The 23,437-nt window shown below is 45.7% G+C and overlaps 1 protein-coding gene across 2 annotated transcripts in view; it reads right to left on the reverse strand.

Annotated features, from left to right (window-relative positions):
• The window catches only part of SAMM50 (SAMM50 sorting and assembly machinery component), a 153,524-nt gene that overhangs the window by 46,693 nt on the left and 83,394 nt on the right, over positions 1-23,437 (reverse strand). For both annotated transcript variants that reach the window (XM_030215009.1, XM_030215010.1), the window contains exons 6-9: positions 22,757-22,887; positions 21,966-22,053; positions 20,045-20,173; positions 12,061-12,132 (exon numbers count right to left, since the gene is read on the reverse strand). In XM_030215009.1, the coding sequence (XP_030070869.1) occupies positions 12,061-12,132; positions 20,045-20,173; positions 21,966-22,053; positions 22,757-22,887 (420 nt within the window). The remainder of the gene's footprint in view (positions 1-12,060; positions 12,133-20,044; positions 20,174-21,965; positions 22,054-22,756; positions 22,888-23,437) is intronic.

Raw genomic sequence — 23,437 nt, forward strand, 5'->3', positions numbered from 1 at the left:
TCTTTATTGTAAAGCACATTTATTTATATTTTGTTTTGTTGCTATTGATAGACCTTTGAGGAAAGCTTTATGCTGAAACACAGCCCATGTTGAGTCCAGTTTTTTATGCCCGTGGTTGGTCAAGACTGTACAACTACCATTGAAGAATAAAGAGTTTTTTAGAGCTTGGACTTCATTTTTTGTCTGATTAATCTTGAAACATTTTACTTCCAATCTTTTTGTTCCCTGTAAAAAAATCTGAAAAATCCGATTTTCACAGAGGAGGTTTCTTTAATATAAATGTATAAACCAGGCCTGATGGGCAGATAGTGTAGAATCCATATGGAAATACTGCACCCAACATGTTGCATCCACTGAGCATGACTCCAGATCACTTTTCAAGTACTTGAATCAATGCTGTGGCTCCAAAAACTGGCTCTCAAGGCTCAAAAGCTCACCTTGTTTTAGGGATATCCACAATCAATACACATACAGCCAAAAATTATGTTAAATTGTGTATTGTGGTTAACCTGAAAACCAAACCTGCTTGGGGACTTGAGAGCGGGTTAGGGAACCTATAAAAGACAACTGCCGCATATGCATATGCTGTAAATTTCTCCTTCTGATGCCTGCATTAGCAACACACAAAAGAAACATGCTTCCAATACAGAGGGTCTCGATACGTTGTTCAGCGGTGTGCTGGTAAATTTTTAACAACAGGCTCTCTCCCCAGTCCACCTCTGCATCCCCCCCCCCCCCCATCCACCTCTGCGCCCCCCCCCCCCAAATTGTAGAGCTGGCTATACCCAGGGAGAGAGCCGGGTGGGGGGGGGGGGGGGGGGGTTATGCATTACTCTCTCCGGGAATTTTTTTTTTAATGCTCCCAGGTTCCAATCTAATCATGTTTAATGTGGGATAAAATGCCATAAATAAGTAAATAAATTAATAGATAGAAACTCTGAACGTTGAGAACCTGATTCCCATAACATGCTGTATGTTTTAGAAGCCCATTGTCAGGAGAAAAAAATCTTTGCACCCAATAACAGGGTTAAATGTCATAAATAAGTAACTAAATAAATAGATAGATAGAAACTCTGAATGTTGAGCACCTGATCCTATAATATGACATCTGTTATAATGGCCCTTTACCAGGAGAAAAAAGATCTCTGCACAAATATAATACATGCTAGGGTGTCCCTATAACAAGCCCCTCTAAATGACACACTGATTATGATTTATAACAAATTACTATTCTATCTATGAAAAGTTATTCCATTACTATACTTCCTCTGACCTCTGTGTACATCTGTATGCTGCAAAAGCTGGCAATGCTTGAAAATATAAGCGAGATTGAATTAAAATGCTACCAACAATAAAGAACAACAACATGGATGCAGCACCTGATTCTTATAACATAATGTCTGTTTTAGTGGCCCTTTACCAAGAGAAAAAAATCTCTGCATAAATATAACACATGCAAGAAGGTGTCCCTATAACCAGCCCCTCCAAATGATACACCGAGTACAATTTATAAGAAATTACTACTACCTCTATGTATATCTGTATGCTGTACAAGCTGGCATGTTTGAAAATGTAAGTGAGATTAAATTAAAATGCTACCAACAATAAAGAACAACGTAGATGCAGCAGCTCATAAGTTTTGGTTTTAACGGCGAGGACAGCTGCGCGGGGAAGGGAAACAGACTAACTTAAATAGCTTCAACTTTTTTTTTTTTTTACTTCATGCTGTCTCCGTCCTCATCCAAACCCAGCATCATCTCCCTCTCGCTCCTCTGCGAGTCCTACCTCTCTCAGCTTCCATTCCCTCTCTGGCCATTCTTCAAACCTTACTCTTCCAGCAGCTCTAGTGGTAACACGCTGCCTGGTCGACCCGGAGCCTTATCTCTGCCGAGTACTGCCTCGCTGATGCAACTTCCTGCTTATGCGTGGGTGGGATCTGGCAGAGAAAAGGCTCCGGGTTGGTCAGGCAGTGGTGAAGGAAGGATGATGAACATAAGGGACGACATGATGAGGTAGGAAGCTGAGGTATGCTGGGGGCTCATGGGCGGGTGGGGGCTAGAGGAGGAGGAGAAAAAACCCTAGATGATTGTTTGCTCGCTGCCTATCAACAACTGGCTCGCAAAAATCTGTAAAATTTAACAACCGGCTTGTGCGAGCCAGCTCCAGCACACCACTGACGTTATTTCACATACATTAAATAACGAAAGCCCCATAATTCTCCAAGGAGCCTACTTATTAATTATGCACTTAACTTGAGTTAAGTGCATAATTATAGTAAATGAAAGGACCCCAGTGTCCTCCAGTTCTAGTCATCATCTTCTTAAAAATCATCCCCAGGAATGCAGTCTTTATTACTGAATTTGATATACCACCTAATCCAAAATACTCAGTGGTTTACATTGTTATTAAAATCATCTCCCCATCAAGACCCTCCTACACCCACTTTCACCATCCCTAAACCTACTTATAATTTTAATAACTCAATTTTTATAGCCCTAATCCCAATCTAAACTGAAAAACCTTACCTCCCCCCAGTTTTAGCATCAAAATGTTAAAAAATGCTTTACACAGTATTTGTACTCCCAGGCTTTCAACCATGAGAGGAGGAGAATGCAGCTTACTGTAAATCACCCAATATTGGCAATCTGAAGCCTTGCCACCAAAAGATGTAAATCTAGACCTGCTTTTTTAATGTTAGAACTATGCAACCTTAACTCATAATGGCACCACAGAGACAGGCTAGCCAGGGCCGGTCTTAGCAAGTGCGGGGCCCTATGCAGACCAATTTGGTGGGACCCCATCCTAGCCCCGGCCCACTGTAGCCCCACCCCCACCCTAGCTCTGCCTCATTGATAAGATTATTCCATTTTTAGACATTTTTTTAATTTATGAAATTTCAAATAAAGACAAATGAAGCTAAACTTGTACAAAAAATTTGATTGAAATAATAAGCACAATGCTATCATGAAACCTCCCCTCCCCAGAAATTATTCAGTTCAAGTCCACTACAATTAGTAGTTCCAATTCTCATAACAAAGGAGAATAAAGGAAAAATATTAAGAAAAGATTCAGTACTTTCAAATTCCCCTATTACTCTGTAACCCATCAAACCAGAGAGGCAAGTAGCCAAAAAAGAGGTAAGTGCAAGGTTCCCATTAAAGACAATACCACAACACATTTACAGTACCAAATGTTTCCATAAATCAGCTATATTACAACTGCCTAGCTGACTTAGTGGTTGGGCTAGCCCTGTTCAAGTGCAGGTATATAGATTTTTTTTTCCTAAACAGGCGTAATTGTTTCAACACTGGTGAAACATGTTCAAATATTATCTTACAATTCCACAAATCATACGAGCAGACACATTTTGGATAACCTGTAAAGCATGAATTCTAGACTGAGGCATTCCTAAATAAAGCGAATGATATATACCTGTAGCAGGTGTTCTCCGAGGACAGCAGGCTGATTATTCTCACGACTAGGTTGACGTCCACGGCAGCCCCCTCCAACCGGAAAAAAACTTTGTGGGAGGTCCCACACGCAGGGCATGCCCACCGCACATGCGCAGCTGTCTTCCCGCCCGTGTGCGACCGTTCCCGCTCAGTTGAATGACAAGCAAAGGAATGAGGAAAACGCAACTCCAAAGGGGAGGAGGGAGGGTAGGTGAGAACAATCAGCCTGCTGTCCTCGGAGAACACCTGCTACAGGTATGTATCATTCGCTTTCTCCGAGGACAAGAAGGCTGCTTGTTCTCACGACTGGGGTATCCCTAGCTCTCAGGCTCACTCAAAACAACAACCCAGGTCAATTGAACCTCGCAACGGCGAGGGCATAACAGAAATTGACCTACGAAGAACAACTAAATGAGAGTGCAGCCTGAACAGAATAAAATCGGGTCCTGGAGGGTGGAGTTGGATTCAAACCCCAAACAGATTCTGCAGCACCGACTGCCCGAACCAACTGCCGTGTCGGGTATCTTGCTGGAGGCAGTAATGTGATGTGAATGTGTGGACAGATGACCACGTCGCAGCCTTGCAAATCTGTTCAATAGTGGCTGACGTCAAGTGGGCCACTGACACTGCCATGGCTCTAACGCTATGAGCCGTGACATGACCCTCAAGAGCCAGCCCAGCCTGGGCGTAAGTGAAGGAAATGCAATCTGCTAGCCAATTGGAAACGGTGTGTTTCCCGACAGCGACCCCCTTCCTATTGGGGTCAAAAGAAATAAACAATTGGGCGGACTGTCTGTGGGGCTGTGTCCGCTCCAGTTAGAAGGCCAACGCTCGCTTGCAGTCCAATGTGTGCAACTGACGTTCAGCAGGGCGGGTATGCGGTCTGGGAAAGAATGTTGGCAAGACGATTGACTGGTTAAGATGGAACTCCGACACCACTTTTGGCAGGAACCGTACAACTACCATTGAAGAATAAAGAGTTTTTTTAGAGCTTGGACTTCATTTTTTGTCTGATTAATCTTGAAACATTTTACTTCCAATCTTTTGTTCCCTGTAAAAAAATCTGAAAAATCCGATTTTCACAGAGGAGGTTTCTTTAATATAAATGTATAAACCGGGCCTGATGGGCAGATAGTGTAGAATCCATATGGAAATACTGCACCCAACATGTTGCATCCACTTAGCATGACTCCAGATCACTTTTCAAGTACTTGAATCAATGCTGTGGCTCCAAAAACTGGCTCTCAAAAGCTCACCTTGTTTTAGGGATATCCACAATCAATACACATATAGCCAGTGCGGAGTACTACTCTGTTATGATGAAATTTAGTATAAGGAGCATGAGCTACCAGTGCTTGAAGCTCACTGACTCTACGAGCTGAAGTAACTGCCACCAAGAAAATGACCTTCCAGGTCAAGTACTTCAGATGGCATGAATTCAGTGGCTCAAAAGGAGGCTTCATCAGCTGGGTGAGGACGACGTTGAGATCCCATGACACTGCAGGAGGCTTGACAGGGGGCTTTGACAAAAGCAAGCCTCTCATGAATCGAACGACTAAAGGCTCTCCAGAGATGGCTTTACCCTCTACACGATAATGGTAAGCACTAATTGCACTAAGGTGATTCCTTACTGAGTTGGTCTTGAGACCAGACTCTGATAAGTGCAGAAGGTATTCAAGCAGGTTCTATGCATGACAAGAACGAGGTTCTAGGGCCTTGCTCTCACACCAAACGACAAACCCCCTCCACTTGAAAAAGTAAATCTTTTAGTGGAATCCTTCCGAGAAGCAAGCAAGACACGGGAGACTCCCTCAGACAGACCCAACGAAGCAAAATCTACGCTCTCAACATCCAGGCCGTGAGAGCCAGAGACTGAAGGTTGGGGTGCAGAAGCGCTCCTTCGTTCTGCGAAATAAGAGTCGGAAAACACTCCAATCTCCCACGGTTCTTCGGAGGGACAACTCCAGAAAAAGAGGGAACCAGATCTGACGGGGCCAAAAAGGCGCTATCAGAATCATGGTGCCGTGGTCTTGCTTGAGCTTCAGTAAGGTCTTCCCCACCAAAGGTATGGGAGGATAAGCATACAGGAGGCCGGTCCCCCAATGGAGGAGAAAGGCATCCGACGCCAGTCTGCCGTGTGCCTGTAGTCTGGAACAGAACAGAGGCAGCTTGTGATTGGTCTGAGAGGCGAAAAGTCCACCGAGGGGGTGCCCCACTCTTGGAAGATCTTGCGTACCACTCTGGAATGGAGCGACCACTCGTGCGGTTGCATGACTCTGCTCAGCCTGTCGGCCAGACTGTTGTTTACGCCTGCCAGGTATGTGGCTTGGAGAAGCATGCCAAACTGGCAGGCCCAACGCCACATCCTGACGGCTTCCTGACACAGAGGCCGAGATCCGGTGCCCCCCTGCTTGTTGATGTAATACATTGCAACCTGATTGTCTGTCCGAATTTGGATTATTTGGTAGGACAGCCGATCCCTGAAGGCCTTCAGTGCGTTCCAGACCACTCGGTGCTCCAGGAGGTTGATCTGAAGATCTTGTTCCTGGGGGGAACACACCCCCTGGGTGTGGAGCCCATCGACATGAGCTCCCCACCCCAGGCGAGATGCATCCGTCGTCAGCACTTTTGTGGGCTGCGGAATTTGGAATGGACGTCCCAGGGTCAAATTGGTCCGATTTGTCCACCAGCGCAGCGAAGTGCGGCAACTGATGGACAGGCGGATGACATCTTCTAGATTCCCGGTGGCTTGGGACCACTGGGAAGCTAGGGTCCATTGAGCAGATCTCATGTGAAGACGAGCCATGGGAGTCACATGGACCGTAGAGGCCATATGGCCCAGGAGTCTCAACATCTGCCGAGCTGTGACCTGCTAAGACGCTCTGGTCTGGGAAGCGAGGGACAGGAGATTCTGAGCTCTCGCCTCGGGAAGATAGGCCTGAGCCGTCTGTGAATTCAGCAGAGCTCCTATGAATTCCAGAGATTGAACTGGCTGGAGATGGGACTTGGGGTAATTTATCACAAACCCCAGCAGCTCCAGAAGGTGAATAGTGCACTGCATGGACCGAAGAGCTCCTGCCTCCGAGGTGCTCTTCACCAGCCAATCGTCGAGATACGGGAACACGTGCACCCCCAGCTTGCGGAGATACGCCGCAACCACCACGAGACACTTCGTGAACACCCGTGGTGCAGAGGCGAGCCCAAAGGGTAGCACACAATACTGAAAGTGACGTGTCCCCAGACGGAATCGGAGATACTGTCTGTGGGCTGGCAGTATCGGGATGTGAGTATAAGCATCCTTTAAATCCAGGGAACAAAGCCAATCGTCTTTCTGAATCATGGGGAGAAGGGTGACATAGTAACATAGTAGATGACGGCAGAAAAAGACCTGCACGGTCCATCCAGTCTGCCCAACAAGATAACTCATATTTGCTGCTTTTTGTGTATACCCTACTTTGATTTGTACCTGTGCTCTTCAGGGCACAGACCGTATAAGTCTGCCCAGCACTATCCCCGCCTCCCAACCACCAGCCCCACTTCCAAGGAAAGCATCCTGAACTTTTCTCGCACCAGATACTGGTTCAGGCCTCTCAGGTCTAGGATGGGGCGCATCCCCCCTGTTTTCTTTTCCACAAGGAAGTACCTGGAATAGAATCCCTGCCCTTCCTGCCCGGGTGGCACGGGCTCGACCGCATTGGCGCTGAGAAGGGCGGAGAGTTCCTCTGCAAGTATCTGCTTGTGATGGGAGCTGAAGGATTGGCGCTCCCGGTGGACATTTGGTGGAGTGGAGACCAAATTCAGGGTGTATCCGCATCCGCCACTGCACTATTTGGAGAACCCACTGGTCGGAGGTTATAAGAGGCCACCTTTGGTGAAAAACTTTCAACCTCCCCCCGACCGGCAGGCCGTCCGGCACGGCTACTTTGTTGGCGGCTATGTTCCCATGGATCCAGTCAAAAGCTCGTCCCCTGCTTTTGCTGTGGAGGCGCAGGGGGCTGCTTAGGCGCATGCTGTTGACGGGAACGAGCGCGCTGGGACTGTCCCTGTGCCTGAAGAGGCCTTCGGGCCGGCTGGGTGTACCTACGCTTGCTGTAGGCGTAGGGTGCAGCCTGCCGGGCCCAGGAAAAACGTCCACCTGCTGAGGTGGATGCTGAAGGCGCCTGGTGGGAGAGCTTGTCGAGAGCGGTTTCCCGCTGGTGTAGTTGGTCCACCAACTGCTCGACCTTCTCACCGAAAACGTTATCCCCCCGGCAAGGGACATCCGCCAGCCGCTGCTGGGTACGGTTGTCCAGGTCAGAGGCACGCAGCCAGGAGAGTCTGCACATCACTATACCTTGGGCCGCAGCTCGAGATGCCACATCGCAGGTGTCATAGATACCCCTGGACAGGAACTTTCTGCACGCCTTGAGCTGCCTGACCACCTCCTGAAAAGGCTTGGACTGCTCCGGAGGGAGCTTGTCGACCAGGTCCGCCAGTTGCCGCACATTGTTCCACATGTGGATGCTCGTGTAGAGCTGGTATGATTGGATTCGGGTCAGGAGCATGGAAGATTGGTAGGCCTTCCTCCCAAACGAGTCCAGAGTGCGAGACTCCCGCCCAGGGGGCGCCAAGGCGGTATCCCTCGAACTCTGTGCTCTCTTGAGAGCAGAGTCCACGACCGCCGAGTCATGAGGCAATTGAGGCCGCATCAACTCTGGGTCTGAGTGGATTCTGTATTGGGACTCCGCTTTCTTGGGGATAGTGGGATTAGATAGTGGCTTCAACCAGTTCCGAAGCAGCGTCTCCTTCAGGACATTGTGCAGCAGTACCGTGGAAGACTCTCTAGGTGGTGATGGATAGTCGAGGACTTCAAGCATCTCCGCCCTCGGCTCATCCACAGTAACCACTGGGAAGGGAATGCTGATAGACATATCCCTGACAAAGGAGGCAAAGGAGAGGCTCTCAGGAGGTGAGAGCTTCCTCTCCGGTGAAGGAGTGGGGTTCGGAGGGAAGGCCCACAGACTCCTCTGAGGAGAAATATCTAGGGTCCCTCCTCCTCCCCCCACGAGGCCTTCTCCTCGGTGTCGGACATGAGCTCTCTCAGCTCAGACCGCAACCGGGCCCGTCTCGACTGCGAGGAACCACGTCCTCAATGATGGCGTCGAGCGGTGGACTCCTGTGCCGGCGGGGATGAAGCTCCCTCCATCAACGTCGACGGGGACTCCACCTGCGTGGCGGTCGACACCGGTGCCGCAAGCGGCGTCGGAGGCCTCAACATCGGGCCAGAGCCCACTGGCGCCTCCATCAACGGCGCCAGGGGCGCAAGCACCCTCGGTGCCGGTAGAGCCTGGCGCATCAGCCCTTCCAGGATCCCGGGAAGGATGGCTCGGAGGCACTCGTCTAGGCCCGCTGTCGGGAAAGGCAGGGGGGCCGGTGTGGGTGCTGGTGCTGGAAGCTGCTCGGGTCCAGGAGACGGTACCGAGATACCCGAGGACCGGCGCAGCGACACCTCTTCGACCGAGGGGGAACGTTCCTCCCGGCACTGCCGCTTCCTGGGTGTCGAGTCGTCCCTCGATGTCCTGGAGCTGCCAGTCCCGTGAGTCGTGGGCGACCAATGACAGTGCTTTTTGGCTTTCTTTCGATGCCCGTCATCGGCGCTCCGCGGAAGGGACGAGGAGGAGGTGGAGCCCCCCCGGCCTGGAGGTATCAGATCTGACAGGGTTTGGTCCCGATGGCCCTGAGCAGCGGGAGTGGCCGGGGCAGACTGCCCGCGCGGCCGCTCACCACCACCGCCGGCGGGCCAAAGGTACCTGTGCTCCTGGGGTCAATGCCATAGTCAGCGCCGACGCTGTCGACATCGGTACCGGCACCGAAGACCCGGCCATTGACACCGATGCCGTCGAGGTCGACGTCGAAGGGCCGGCGCAAGTTCCAAAAAGACGGTCCCACAGAACTTGCCTCGCCACCTGCGTCTGCTTCCGTAAGCCAAGACACAAGGTGCACGTCTTGGAATTATGCTCCGGGCCGAGGCACTGGAGACACCAAGCGTGAGTATCGGTCTGCGAGATCTGCCGGCCGCACCGACCACACTTCTTGAATCCGCTCGGGACCTTCGAGGACATCGACGGAAAAATCGCATCGGCAAAGTCAAAATCGTTGATGGTGGCGGCGTACACTAAGAAAGAAAAACCGCGGGCTAGGCCGCAATCCGGTTTCCGGGGCTGGCTAAGAGAGGGACGAGGACACGTCTCTCTCCAGCGCGGAAAGGAAGAAAACTGAGCGGGAACGATCGCGCACAGGCGGGAAGACGGCCGTGCATGCGCAGTGGGCGTGCCCTGCATGCAGGACCTCCCGCAAAAGTTTTTTTCCGGTTGGAGGGGGCTGTCGTGGACGTCAACCCAGTCGTGAGAACAAGCCAGCCTGCTTGTTCCTCGGAGAAAGAATATTACAAAAGCCTAATCTCACCAGGACCAAATACTGAACCACCATTTGAACTATCATCACAAGCTATGTGCTGAAATAACATTCAATTCTAATGGGGAGACTGAAGTCTATATATGTATGTAATGGAACACAGAGGGCTATCGTGATTTAAACGCACAGTGAAATATTAAAAGTAAAAATAAAAAAATAATAAAAAATAATAAAAAAGTTATCTTATTGAACACAATTAGAAAAAAACTCTGATAGTAAAAATATATTAAAACGCTACACGTAACGAGGGAAATACTCTTAAAAGACTATAATGTATATGGCGCTCACCGTAATAAAAAGGTTTAAAAATCCAAAAGAAAAAATACTCTGCTTATTTAACGCTATCCATCAGAATAAACTGTCTCAACTTCTGACTCCACGTGCGGAAAGTGAATAAACAAAATCAAAAATTGGACAGGATACAAGGTCTATTAATTAAGGGCAATGATATTCGGAAATAAAAACCTGTGATAGCTCAGTCCAAGAAAATGAACACTGACAATAATATTAATAAAAAAAATAATAATAAAAATAATCGATTATTCACCTTGCCTTTTGCACTGCCACTGGCACAACAATTAAAACTTGCTCCCAGGCCAGGCTGAGGCAGACGGGCGGCAGTAGCAGGCGCTCCATACACGACCACTTTATTTATCTTTATTTCAAGTCGACTCGCAATGATGGCTGCCCCTGCCTGCTGCTGCTAGTGCTCACCTGCTCCGACGACCACAACGCTCCTCCTTCCCGATGGCTGCCTGCTCACCTCCGACCACACTCTCCAGCTCCTTTTCCCTTCCCGCCGGCTCAGACTCCCACCCGCCCTCGCGGAAACAGGAAGAGGAAGTACCTCATCATCAGAAGGCGGGCAGGAAGGCGGAGGGGAAAAGCTGGGGAGGGTGAGCGAAGCAGACAGCCGTCGTGCCTGTGGCTGCTGCAACTGTCTGTCTTTCGGGTCGGGGTGGGCCGTTGCAACTGTCGTAGTCGTCCTGGCCTCCTGGGAGGGAGTGGGACTGGGAGGCGGGAGCTGTCGCTGTCGGCGGACTCAACGCGGGGGGGGTGGGGGGGGGGGGGAGCGAGCGTCGGAGCGATGGTCGCGGTCGGGTCCGGAGCGAGCAGCAGGCGGGATCGGATCACTGATGGATCATTGCGAGCGGGGGTCGACTCGGCGAGGCAGAGTTGAGGCGCGCCGCATGGGGCCCCATTAAGCGTGGGGCCCTATGCGCCGCCTCGGTCGCCTCTGCCTAAGACCGGCCCTGAGGGCTAACAGCCTTTAACTAGTATGTTAATTTGAACACCTTGTTATGAATCCCCAAGTGCACCAATATTTTGATATGGCAGGTTTAGACCACAGTGCAAGGAGCTCATCTGCCTAAACAAAGACCCAACCCTGGAGGGAAAGGGGAGAGAGGGGGTCAGCAGGTGATTATGTATAGGTATAACAGTGTTTTATAGAATTGACTAAAAATTACTTGTAAATGCATGCCTGATAAGTTGAAGGCCTGTTTTACTTGTTTGTCAAGCAGCCAGAAATATTTGTTACAGCTGACAAGGTTCTGATGTGTCCATAACACTATGGAATGGCAACCAAGGAAAAGAAACCAAACAGCCCGAGGCCCGGCAGTGCCTATTCAGCTAAATATTTGCAAAATCACACAAAACAGTTTGCATGGTGAAAGCAAAAGGAGAAGGCAATCAGGCGTAGCTATAACATCTCTCTTTCATTTTGAGTAAAATATGCTTTTCTAATCACTATTTTCTTTAACCTGCATTTCTAAATTAGGACCTTTCATTGGGCAAAATAACCTAGGGACTATAATTTAGCTCTTACACTCGCCCAACACAAATATGAGCTAGGCTGGAATGTTATCAACAAGCATTCAGCAGAAAGATAGGGCACTGAATGTCCCATAGGGACAAATATTTGTAGCATGCCAGGCATCTGATTACAAACCCAACACTTAAAGCACCACAGGGGAGAATGTTGATGGCTCTTTAGTATACATCAAGCCCCCAAATCTAAAGGAAATAACCTTTGTCTCACCTAAAGGTGCACAGCATTCAAAGCAATTCAAATAACTGGACCAGTTCAAGACAACTTTTGGACTGAGGATTTGCAATTTAATGTCATGTTTATATACATTTGTGTCAACAGTACCTGGTTAATTTTCAGCAAGGCTCCTTTCCGAGGCAAAATTGAAGAATTACGGGTATCAATGGCCATGGTATGCTGAAAACAGAGATGCAAAATTACACAAAACATGAAATAATTTCATTCTGTCTGGACAGAGCTGCAAAAAACATATTTACTGTAGTATTTTATAGAGCACCGTTCCTTTATCACATCAGGATGGTATACATATATTATAAGTGGCACCCTTGCCTATTTACAGGCAGGTGAAATCTGTACCTAGCCTATTAAACTTCTGTCCCAGTCCTTTACTTTAAGCAGAGCTTTGTTCATAGGCTACTACTGAGTTAAAACATTAGAAATGGAGTTGAAGTCACATTATGTTTGATTTTGGGGCAACAGTCTACTTGAAAAGAACACTGATTAGTAATATTACTTCTTTTAGGGACTTTTTATAAAGGAGATATAATATTCAATTATTACTGTAATGTCACTTAACCCTCCATTGCCCCATGTAAGCTGCATTGAGCCTGCCATGAGTGGGAAAGCGCGGGGTACAAATGTAAAAAAAAAAAAAAGTCCCTCAACGATAACTTAAGGACTATTTTATAGTTTTACTTGGGATAATACAGTTAAAGGGAATATGTATAGAATTATATTATGATTGGAGAATCTGTGTTTTATATTGAAATTGATGTACCTGATAGCTAATTTTAAGAGTACTGAGAAGTGTTCCTTTTCTTCTGTAAATGATCAGATATCTGGGCAACAACTACTTTGGAAAGCAGAAGATTATCCTAGATTGATATCAGGGCTGGCTCAACCTATGGCCCAGGGCGCCAGTGATAAAGGGCACCAAAATCCCAGTTTGGCCTGCCTTCAAACTCCTAGAAACATGGATGCTGGACTGGGATTTTGGGGCCCTTTATCACCAGTGCCCTGTGCAGTGTCTCACCTGGTTGATAGCTTATAGATTTTTAAAATCTGGGATAATAATAATAATATGAATTGAATTTGGAGGATTGGAGAATTCCAGTGGTTTTTATATTGATATGGATGTACCTGATGGTTAATTTTACCATTGTAAGACTGTTAAGATATGCTTTTTATTTCTCTGCAAATGATCAAATATTTTGTAATCTGCCTAGAACATTTTGAGTAAAGCAGAATATAAATGTTAAACATTTGTTCCAAGCACACAGCTTACACTTTCCAACCTTTTCACCCCTCCCTGTTTGACCAGCAAAGTAACAAGGCTAAAAGCACAAAGATATATAAAATTAATAACACAAGACAAGTAACTCAAAACAGTTCACATTCTCAGGCAAGCAGTATCTAGGTAAAGTCCAGAGCATCAACATCTTCCCTTTGGACCTATCAAATCAAAATTTATGTGCCCAGTTTCCACATAGCATGAAATCTCTTCAAACGATTCTTTACAGGGCAATCAGCTTGCTTAAGAGCTATATATATTCTATAATTTCTGCTGAAAAGCATCCATATCTGGTTGAGATATCTTCTTCCACATCCATAAATCGTATTCTTACCTTGTGCTGCCATCATACAGCAAATCACTAGGTTACGCTAATTCTTGCCCAGTTCTGACAATGTACTCTGGAGGGAAAATATCTTGGAATTCCTTTGCATTTGAACCTCAGTCATATCATTTATAAATGAGAAGCATTTAACCCAATACCCCTAAACAAACAGGCAGTCCCACCAAACGTGCAGAATAAATCCTACTCGCCCACACTGTCACAAAGATTTGAAGTAGGCATCATCTGTAAAGCTATTTATATCGTCTCTCTACAAAGTCTGTGGAAATTGCAATTTTAGCAATCTTTTAATAAATGTCCTGCCAGACTTCATCAGTTAATGTCACAGAAAGGCCCCTTTCCCAGTTGTGTTTATTCAAAGGCGATGCATTTAGCAGGGCACACAGCTTGGATATAAGACTTACTACCTATAAACCCCAGTGCTTCACAGGGAGTTTCATCTTTAACCTCCCTAGTATTAAGAAAATGCCAGAGCTGGAGGCAACACTAATGGCCACTGACTTTCAGGGACCGAGGTTTGGCTAAGAGTTGACCCAGGTGGCTGAGTCCTTTGTTTGCCATTGTTGGAAGACATCTGAAACTAATCCTGGTTAAGCTGGATAGGCATCAAGGGAGTAATATTATAAAGTCATTTCACTTGCATGGGCCACAAACATGTGTAAGCGGTCTCTTATAAAATAAAAAGTGTTAGCTTATACACTTTGGCATAATAGCATGTACTTTCTTGATAGGTGTGTACAGGGTAGGAGTTTGGGTGGAATGTGGGCAGAGTTCGCAAGAATGTGCATAGAATGTAAAATATATAGTTTATGTGCCTATTGCAAGGTAGGCGCAATTTCTGGTGCTTCTGCTCATGTCTCTTTATAAAATAGCACTTAAATAGGCGCCCACTTGTCCTCTTAAACTAGAGGCCCCTTATAGAATTACCTTCCAATAACAGCAATTTCTGAGTTTGCCATACTGTTTGTGTATGATCTATATATGGGTTATACATCTTGTTTTGCACCCATTGTTTTACTGAAGGCCACACGTAGAAAGTTAAAGGTTAGCCACTTCTAAAAGTTTGCTATCTTTGTACCCATTGTTTAAATGAATGAGTCTACCACTCTATTATGAACCAAACTTGAGCCACCAAATAGTACTTTTTTAAATCTAGGAGCCTCATCCCTCCCAAGGTTTTACACAGATAAAGCACACCTTTGGAAACCCTGGGGGGCTTAAACTTCCAAATGAAGTTAAAAAAATTATTTTGGCAACAATTTGAAATCTTTCTCTGCACCTGTAGTGTCTTATAAGAGATTCCTGGGTTCTGCTTTTTGACACATTCGGATGTCCCCATCCATGAAACTTTAACTATCCAATCCCAGGGGAGGTGGGCAGAAGGGTTTGTTGGAGGGTGATAGTACCAGGAGGAGTAAAGTGATTAAGGGCTTAAGGGTGGGATCATGGAAAGTCAATGGTTTACATGATGAAGGGAAGAGGATATTATTCTTTTACAGGAGACCCACCTTAGGGCCCAGGATCATCATCTCCTCTCATATAGATCATTTGTGGTGTATGAGACATATACCTTACAGGGAGGGGGGGAGGATTGATGGTGGAGGATTGTATAAGGATTTATTGGGTCGCTGTGTAGCAATGAAGGGTCATCTTAATGGGATTCCTGTTACAATTATCAATATCTATGCATCTAATAAACAACAGGGTACTTTTTTCCATTCACTTCTGAGGCCCTTGCAGCAGTTTGTGAGGGGCCAAGTTATCATGAGAGGGGATTTTAATCTGTCCCCAGATCGGAGGTGGTATAGCTCTAAAGGGAGAGGGGACTATAACCATAGGAATAGGGAAGCACTTTACATATTATTCAGGGTTTAGATCTTTTAGATATTTGGCGCCTGTATCACCCTTCTACCAAAAGATATACTTTTTACTCTCACGCAGCTGGAATGTACACTAAGACTGATTTGATGTCACTGAACATTGTGGGAGCAGATTTCAGAGGCTCACATAGAACCAATGCAGGTCTCAGATCATTCCCCAGTATGAGTGGAACTGGAGCTGGAGGGGTATCAACACACAACAGGTTTTTGGAGGCTTAATGAGCTAATTTGTGATTATGTGATTTAGAATTACTTTTTAGATAATGATAATGGGATCGTGGATGATAGTATCTTATGGGACACCCTTAAGGCAGTGGTTCAGGGACACCTGGTGAAATGGGGTGCTCGTCGGAAGAAAGTGTAGGCCAGGATGCATCTTCGGTTGAGGGGTTGAGGGAACAACTTTTGGAATTGGAGCAGAGACATCAGAGGAATCCAACTGCAAGGGTGTGGCAGCAGTTGAATTTTGTTTGGGCGGAATTGGGCTGTTGGCAGACTAAGCAAGTGGAATTTATGCAGCGGTGCTAGATTATTGAGGAAGTGCAGGGTGGCTCATGTGATTCATAAAATTCAGGGGTCAGGGGTGGTTATAGATATTCAGATGCTTCAATTCGGTGCCAATTTATTCAATTTTATAGGGCCTTATATGAGAATTTTAACCTTGTGGGCAGGATGAGATAGCGAATTATTTACAGGGGATAACTACCAGAATTGTCTGCAGCAGATAGGGCCTGGTTAGATGCTCCTTTTAAGATAGAGGAAATAGGGAAGGCTATTAAGCAATTAAAAAATTGGAAGGCTCCAGGGCCTTGATGGTCTTAGTGCTAAATTCTACAAGGTTTTGGAGAGGAGCTAGGGGGCTATTGACCAGGGTAGGTAATGGGCTGTTGCAAGGCAATTCATTGCCCCCCAGTATGCAGGAAGCAGATATTACAGTTCTTTTGAAACCTGGGAAGGATCCGATGCATTGTGGGTTGTATCGTCCAGTGTCTCTGCTTAATGTAGATGTAAAACGTTTGGCCATGGTGTTAGCTGAGCTACTGGGTTCAGTGTTGCCCAGGTTGGTCCATCAGGATCAGGCAGGTTTTGTTCATAAGCGCCAAGTGGGAGATAATATCTGTTGCACCTTGAATATTATTTGGGAAGCACAACAGACCCAGTCGAAGATGCTTTTATTGGCTTTAGATGCAGAGAAGGTTTTTGACCGGATCCACTGGTTGTTTTTGTCAAAGGTGTTAGCAAAAGTTGGCTTGGAGGATAATTTTTATATGTGGATTCGTGCACTTTATCATAGTCCGACAGCTCAGGTGAGGGTTAATGGGGACTACACGATCCCATCTGGTATAGAGCATGGTACCTGGCAGGGCTACCTCTTATTTGCACTATCTATTGAGCCTTTGGCTCAAAGAATATGTTCCAATCCGGATATTTGTGGTTTCCAGCTGGGTGAAAGGTACCATCACAAATAAGCATTATTTGCAGATGACATTTTATATAGTAACATAGTAGATGACGGCAGAAAAAGACCTGCATGGTCCATTCAGTCTGCCCAACAAGATAAACTCATATGTGCTACTTTTTGTGTATACCTTACCTTGATTTGTATCTGCCATTTTCAGGGCACAGACCGTAGAAGTCCGCCCAGCACTAGCTACACCTCCCAACCACCAGCCCCACCTCCCAACACCGGCTCTGCCACCCAATCTCGGTTAAGCTTCTGAGGATAGATTCCTTCTACATTCCTTCTTACAGACAAGTGGGCTAATCCAGGGCTTGAATTTGCGCAGAATTCTTAACATACACAGACTGCGCAGATGCTTTGTCTCTGGCCACCTCCCTCCCTGATGTAGTGGCATAAACCACAGGGAAGGAGGGGGGGTTCTGTATATCATAGGTAGGGGGAGGGTTGCAGCATGCTGGACGAGGGTTCTGTGCCAAGGGAGAGAAAGGGCTGGGGGGAAAATGGATAGTGTGTGCTGTAAGTCACTGGTCATGGGGGGGGGGGGGGGGGGGAGGGGAGGTAGCAGGAGGAAGGTGGGGGAAGGGTGGAGGTGTTTGGAGGTGTCTCTTTCCTCATCCCCCAGCTATCACTGTATCTCCCCCCCCCCCCCCCCACCACCACCACCATTGCCAGTCTTCAGGTTGCTGCTCCCATCCCCATGGCACGATTCACCCTTACATCCACCACCAATCTCCCACTGCACACTCACCTTTTCTCTGTCCCCGTCTCATTTTCAGCCATGGCAGCGGCTGAGCTCACACTCTTCCTCTCCCCTGGCAAGGAGGAAGTGACCCGCAGCATAACGGGACTTGGGGATGACTGTATCTGATAATCTTAAGGTGGCCAAACAGGTAGAAAAGGCAACGGGCAAAGCCAGAAGGATGCTTGGGTGCACAGGGAGAGGGATCAATAGCTTGAAAAAAGAGGTGATAGCGCCCTTGTATAAGTCTCTGGTGAGGCCCCATTTAGAATACTGTGTGCAATTCTGGTTATTGCACCTACAAAAGATGTAAACAGGATGGAGTTGGTCCAGAGGGCAGCTACAAAATTGGTCAGTGGTCTCTGTCACCAAGCATATAAGGACAGGTTTATAGACCTCAACGTGTATACTCTGGAAGAAAGACGGGAGAGAGGGGATATGATAGAGATATTTAAATACTTCCGTGGCATTAATGTACAGGAGGTGAGCCTGGAATGAGAGGGCATAAGATGAAGTTAAGAGGAAACAGGCTCAGGAATAACCTAAAAAAATACTCTTTCACAGAAAAAGTGGTGGATGCGTGAAATGCCCTCCCGGTGAAGGTCGTAGAGACAAGGACTGTGTCCAAATTTAAGAAGGCAGGGTCAGGCATGTGGGATCTCTCAGGAAAAGGAGGAATAGTGGTTACGGAGGATGGGCAGACTGGATGGGCTATTTAAGCCTTATCTGCCGTCATGTTTCTATCCTAGACTGGGCTAGTCCAGCTACACACTGTTTATCAATATATAGTCAATCCTGGAGTGAGTTTTGTGGACAGGAGAGAAATAAGTGTTGATCTCATTCCTACATGGAGATAGACCTTGAGACACCCATCAGCGAAACGTGAATTCATGTCAGTTTTGATGTGTCTCCTATTATGATTTTACCTATACTAGAAAATGAAAAATTTAAGAAGAAATAAAGAATTAAGTACTCTGTTTAAATTACCTCTGAGAAGAAAACTTAAAAAATATATAGCTAAAGGATTGATGAAGATTATATGCTCATTCTAAATATGCTTGGCTCAAATAATATAGACTAATGGTTGAAGCCTGCATATCTGATAGATCCAACAGTATTTCTTTAACTGATTTATAAAATGGATTGTTGAGAAATATATATAAAAGAGTTGGGCTTGATGTTATTGTGGATTTTCTGCTTCCTCCATAATTGAAGAGCTGGTCAGTATTTATTTGATGGGATTAACATAATCATAGCAGACTCACAACATAAGCAGTTAAAAAATCCTGTCATGTATAAACTATATTAAATTACTTCTAAATATAGGAGAATCATAGGATTTTCTGCTTTTGAACTGTTACTAAGTCATCCATATCTTTCTGGCACAGAAGAAATACCAAAAATCCGATTAACAAGCTTGCACAAGGAACTGGTGAGCCTGTAATGCTCCCTTCACAGGCAGATGATCAAAAGCAAACGCGGGTGCTAGAGGTCAGTAGTGCCCTACTAACACTGAAGCTTATTTCCACCCAATGATCACAGGTGGCCAGCACATGAAACAATGCGCTCGCTGGCTCTGATCGCTAATTGCATGCAAATGAGAGTCTCCCGCATTCCTCCCTAATGATCAGCGGGCAGCGCACCAAACAAAATAAATCCTAATAAATAAATAAACAAACCATTGCAAACCCTATGCAAACGGAGCTGACGTTAGGTTTTGCCAGCAAGAGAGGAATAGGGTAGACCCACTGAAGAAGTTTGACAGGTTTGGGATTCCTATAGAGGTCTTCCCACCATATAACCACATCTCCCACCTCCAACATCCCCTCCACTCAAGCATCACACTTACACCTGCTTTCAAGTTAAATCCTAAGATGGGAAACTGGAGCCTTGACAGATACAAGATGTACCCAAGTTACTTTATCAGAGTCTTCTACATTTTTTATTTCTATTTAAATTATAGCAATGTTTAGTAAGATCTCATCTATGTAAATAAACTCGCATATACAAATATATGTACAAATTCAATGCAAATTTTCAACCTGCTGTTTGGAAGTGAATGTCCTATGGCCACCCCTATGAACTAGCAATACTGAACATCTTAGGTCTACCCAAAAATAAGTATTCTTTTGGCACACATGTACATATCAACAATAAGCAGCAGCAACTGGAGTTAAATAATATAAATCTCTTTCCCAGTTACGAGTGAAATGGGAAAGTTAATTAAAAAGATATCTCCTACTAGGATGCCAAGCTTCTCTTTAATACTATCAAAGAAGCTAGCACACTTCTGATTTAATACTCAGAAAGGTCCAACCATTTATTCTCACAGTTCCACTGCTGTTTGCAAACTATTTGCATTAAGTTGCCTTACAGACAAAGATGACTTGAGAGAATGTCCACTTTCTTCTCTAATAGAGAAAGATGCCGTTCTAGAGAGGCAACCAAGCTCTCTCCAGACACCCTCCCACTTCAGCGTGTGGCTGGTCTTCCATATAGGAAACTAGAAAGAAAACATTACAAGTATTATTAAAAAAAAAAAAAAAAAAAAATTTTAAAGCAATGTTTCAGGTACTGGCAGGATGGGAGGATCCAAATGAAGCAGAAAAGCTGGGCTAATTTTAAAAGATTTTTTAACACAAAAATATTGTGAAATAACTTTTAACGCACAATTTATATTTCACAATTGAAAAATATTCATAAATCTTCATATTTTATAAACAAATCAAGCAATTTTCTTCACAAAAAAAGGAAGGGCTCAATATCATTATACTTCCTTATATATATATATATATATATATATATACTAGTAAAAAAGCCCCGTTTCTGATGCAAATGAAACGGGAGCTAGCAAGGTTTTCTTCTGTGTGCATGTGGGAGTGTGTGTGTCCCTGCCCTCTGCCCTCTCTCCCTTCCCCTGTGCTGTCTGTCCTTTCTGTCCCCTCCTCCCTCGGAGTGGAGTCCTTCAGTGTTAAGTTTCCTGCTGAGCTGTGTTTATTTTACAGAGATAGTGAGGGCTTCTGCCCTCTCTCCCCTCCCCCCTCTGAGTCCTTCACTGTTACACAGAGAGCGATTTGATTTCGTGCTTTGCTGTGTTTCCCTTCACTGTTTGTGTTACAGAGAGAGCGAGGGCGGGGCAGACACTCATGGGGAAACCGGATATCTCTCCCCCTTCACACTTCTGGCTGGAGGCTTCATTTAGAACGTTGGTGGTGCCTTTTATATATATACTAGACTTTGAGCCCGTAAAAACGGGCTATTATAGGAAGGGGGGGATGAAAGGCCCGCCCCCACCGCCGAGTTCGCCGCTGCCCCTCCCCCTCCGAGTTCACGCCCCCCCACCGAGCCGTCACCACCCACCTTCCACCCGGCCGGGCCCTCGCTCCGCTATTGAAACAGCGAGGGTCCGGGAACGCAGCACTGAGCTCTGCTGAGCTGCCGCCGTCGGCCTTCGTTCTTCTTCTCTGCCTGCAGCTGCCTGTCCCGCCCTCGTGTGACGTAACGTCGTCGAGAGCGGGACAGAGGCAGAGAAGAAGAAGGAAGGGCGATGTCGGCAGCTCAGCAGAGCTCAGTGCTGCGTTCCCGGACCCTCGCTGTTTCAATAGTGGAGCGAGGGCCCGACTGGGTAGAAGGTGGGTGGCGGCGGCGACTCGGGTGGGGGGAGCGTTAGACGGTGGTGTCCCTCCCTCAGAAATGCGCAGTACAGACCCTCTGTGTTCCGCCCCCCCCGTCATCACGTATTGACGTGGGGGCGGGGCAGAGAAGGTCTCTACTGCGCATTTGCGAGTGAGTACGGTCACTCGCCGTTTATATGTTTGATATATATATATATATATATATACACACACACTCGAATTTCACCGTGAATAACACTGCATGTGGGGGGGGGGGGGGGGGGGGGAAGGAAACAAAAGCCAGTTCAGCTGCCGGCTCCTAAATTTTGGGGTTGGCTCTTACATTCAGTGAAAATTTGTCCAGGCCTGGGTTAGGAAGGAAAGGGTGGCAATGGTGCCTGCTAATAATCTATCAAGAAACTGTCATCCAAGGGGAGGCCCCCACAAGTTGCATTGGTACTTGCATACAGGAGATTACCTTTATCTTTACGTTTTAAGATCCTTAAACTTCTGCTGGTGACCAGTGGACCCAATCTAGCTAAAGGGTTTCTTGCACTACAGAAGCTGCCTAATGGTTTGGGCTTACAGCAGTATTACAGAGGGGGCTGCAGTACATAACATAACTAACTTAAAGCAAAATACAGATAGAGCATACCTGGTCAAAAGAATAATTCCACTTACACTGATTTCTGTAGATATTCCTCGGTCAGTTTCACGCAATGAGCTCCAAGGAAACTGTCCTGTTACTTTATAGAGATTTACCGAGAAGCTAAAAATTAAAATACAAATCTATCAGAGCAAGAACAAGTGAAATGAAAGAAAAGCTACCACTTTAAAAAAGCTAGTCAGACATCTGAGGCTTGATTTTATACTAGGATGCCTTTGTGAGAAGTGCAAATAAGTGCCTATTGCGCTTTTATAGAATAGGCTCCCAAAACCAGGAAATGGCAGTATATTAAGCTCAATAAACCATAAACTATGTAAATGCTCCAAAGGTGTAAATGTGCACATGTATAAAACACATGTACACACTGCAAATCCTTTCAAGCTACATCCTTGAGAATACCTACATATAGATTATGTTAAAGTACTTGTCACACACTTTCCATGTGTGTACTTTTCACATGCGCTTGTGATTACACAAGGTACAAGGGAGAGATGTCATGGCTTTACAGCACAGACTCAATTCACCAGTCTATAACAACTTCACTGAATGGTGTACTGATTATAACTTCAAAAAATGCAATTCAACAAACTAACTCACTCTTCTACTTGGCCAGGAAAACAGATGGAAGGTTATGCTGGTGAAATATTTGAGTAAGCATAGCTGGCATTAACATCAGGTACCTTTGGCTTGACTTGTGTGTCTTTACAAAATGTTCAGACTGGAAAGATTACAAAATTAGTAATATCTAATTTCCAGGAAATCAGATTATGGTTCCTAGAACCTCTTAAAAAAAATTCTCTCTCACTTTCTTTCGAAGTTTCCAGGTTGTGGTTTAAAGAACGACAAGCCATATGATGTTTCTTTTGTTCCATAGGAGAACTGGAAGGTCATTTTCTCTGCCCGGCCACAGAGATTAGGAAGTTTGATTCCGAGAACCTAACAGACAAAAACATAATTTTTGCTGTCAAAATGTAAATTTTATGTAAAACATAGAGGGCAATTTTAACAGACACTGACCCGGGAAAATAAGTTGTATGGAAACTACCCACACTGCATGCAGACAAAAGTAAATGTGGCAGATCTACAATAAAGAACACTTCTAAATATTAAGAACTCAACCACCCAAAGTGAAAACAACTGTTCAAAACAAATGGTTGTAAATATTGTGGTGAATAAACTATAATGTCATCTTGTGAGCATTTCAATTATTAATAAAGTAAATTATAGGAGGAAAAAGCCTCTGTAAGTCCGTGGTCTAAATTTTAATCTTACTTATAGACTCACAGAACAGCACTTCTTCATCGGCTAAAAAAAACCCCCTCCACTGTATATTACTTTTTTACTTTCTTCTTCACTTATTTTATAATTTTATGTTTTTAAAATGTTTGTCAAATGTTAATAAAGTCATTCAATATAGCAGTTTTTCACATCCGTTCACAAAACCATGGGAGCTGGCACTTCTTTTATATCTATATGTACCGACGGG

The sequence above is a fragment of the Microcaecilia unicolor genome, chromosome 9 (genome assembly GCF_901765095.1).
Source record: "Microcaecilia unicolor chromosome 9, aMicUni1.1, whole genome shotgun sequence".
Classification (NCBI taxonomy): Eukaryota; Metazoa; Chordata; class Amphibia; order Gymnophiona; family Siphonopidae; genus Microcaecilia; species Microcaecilia unicolor.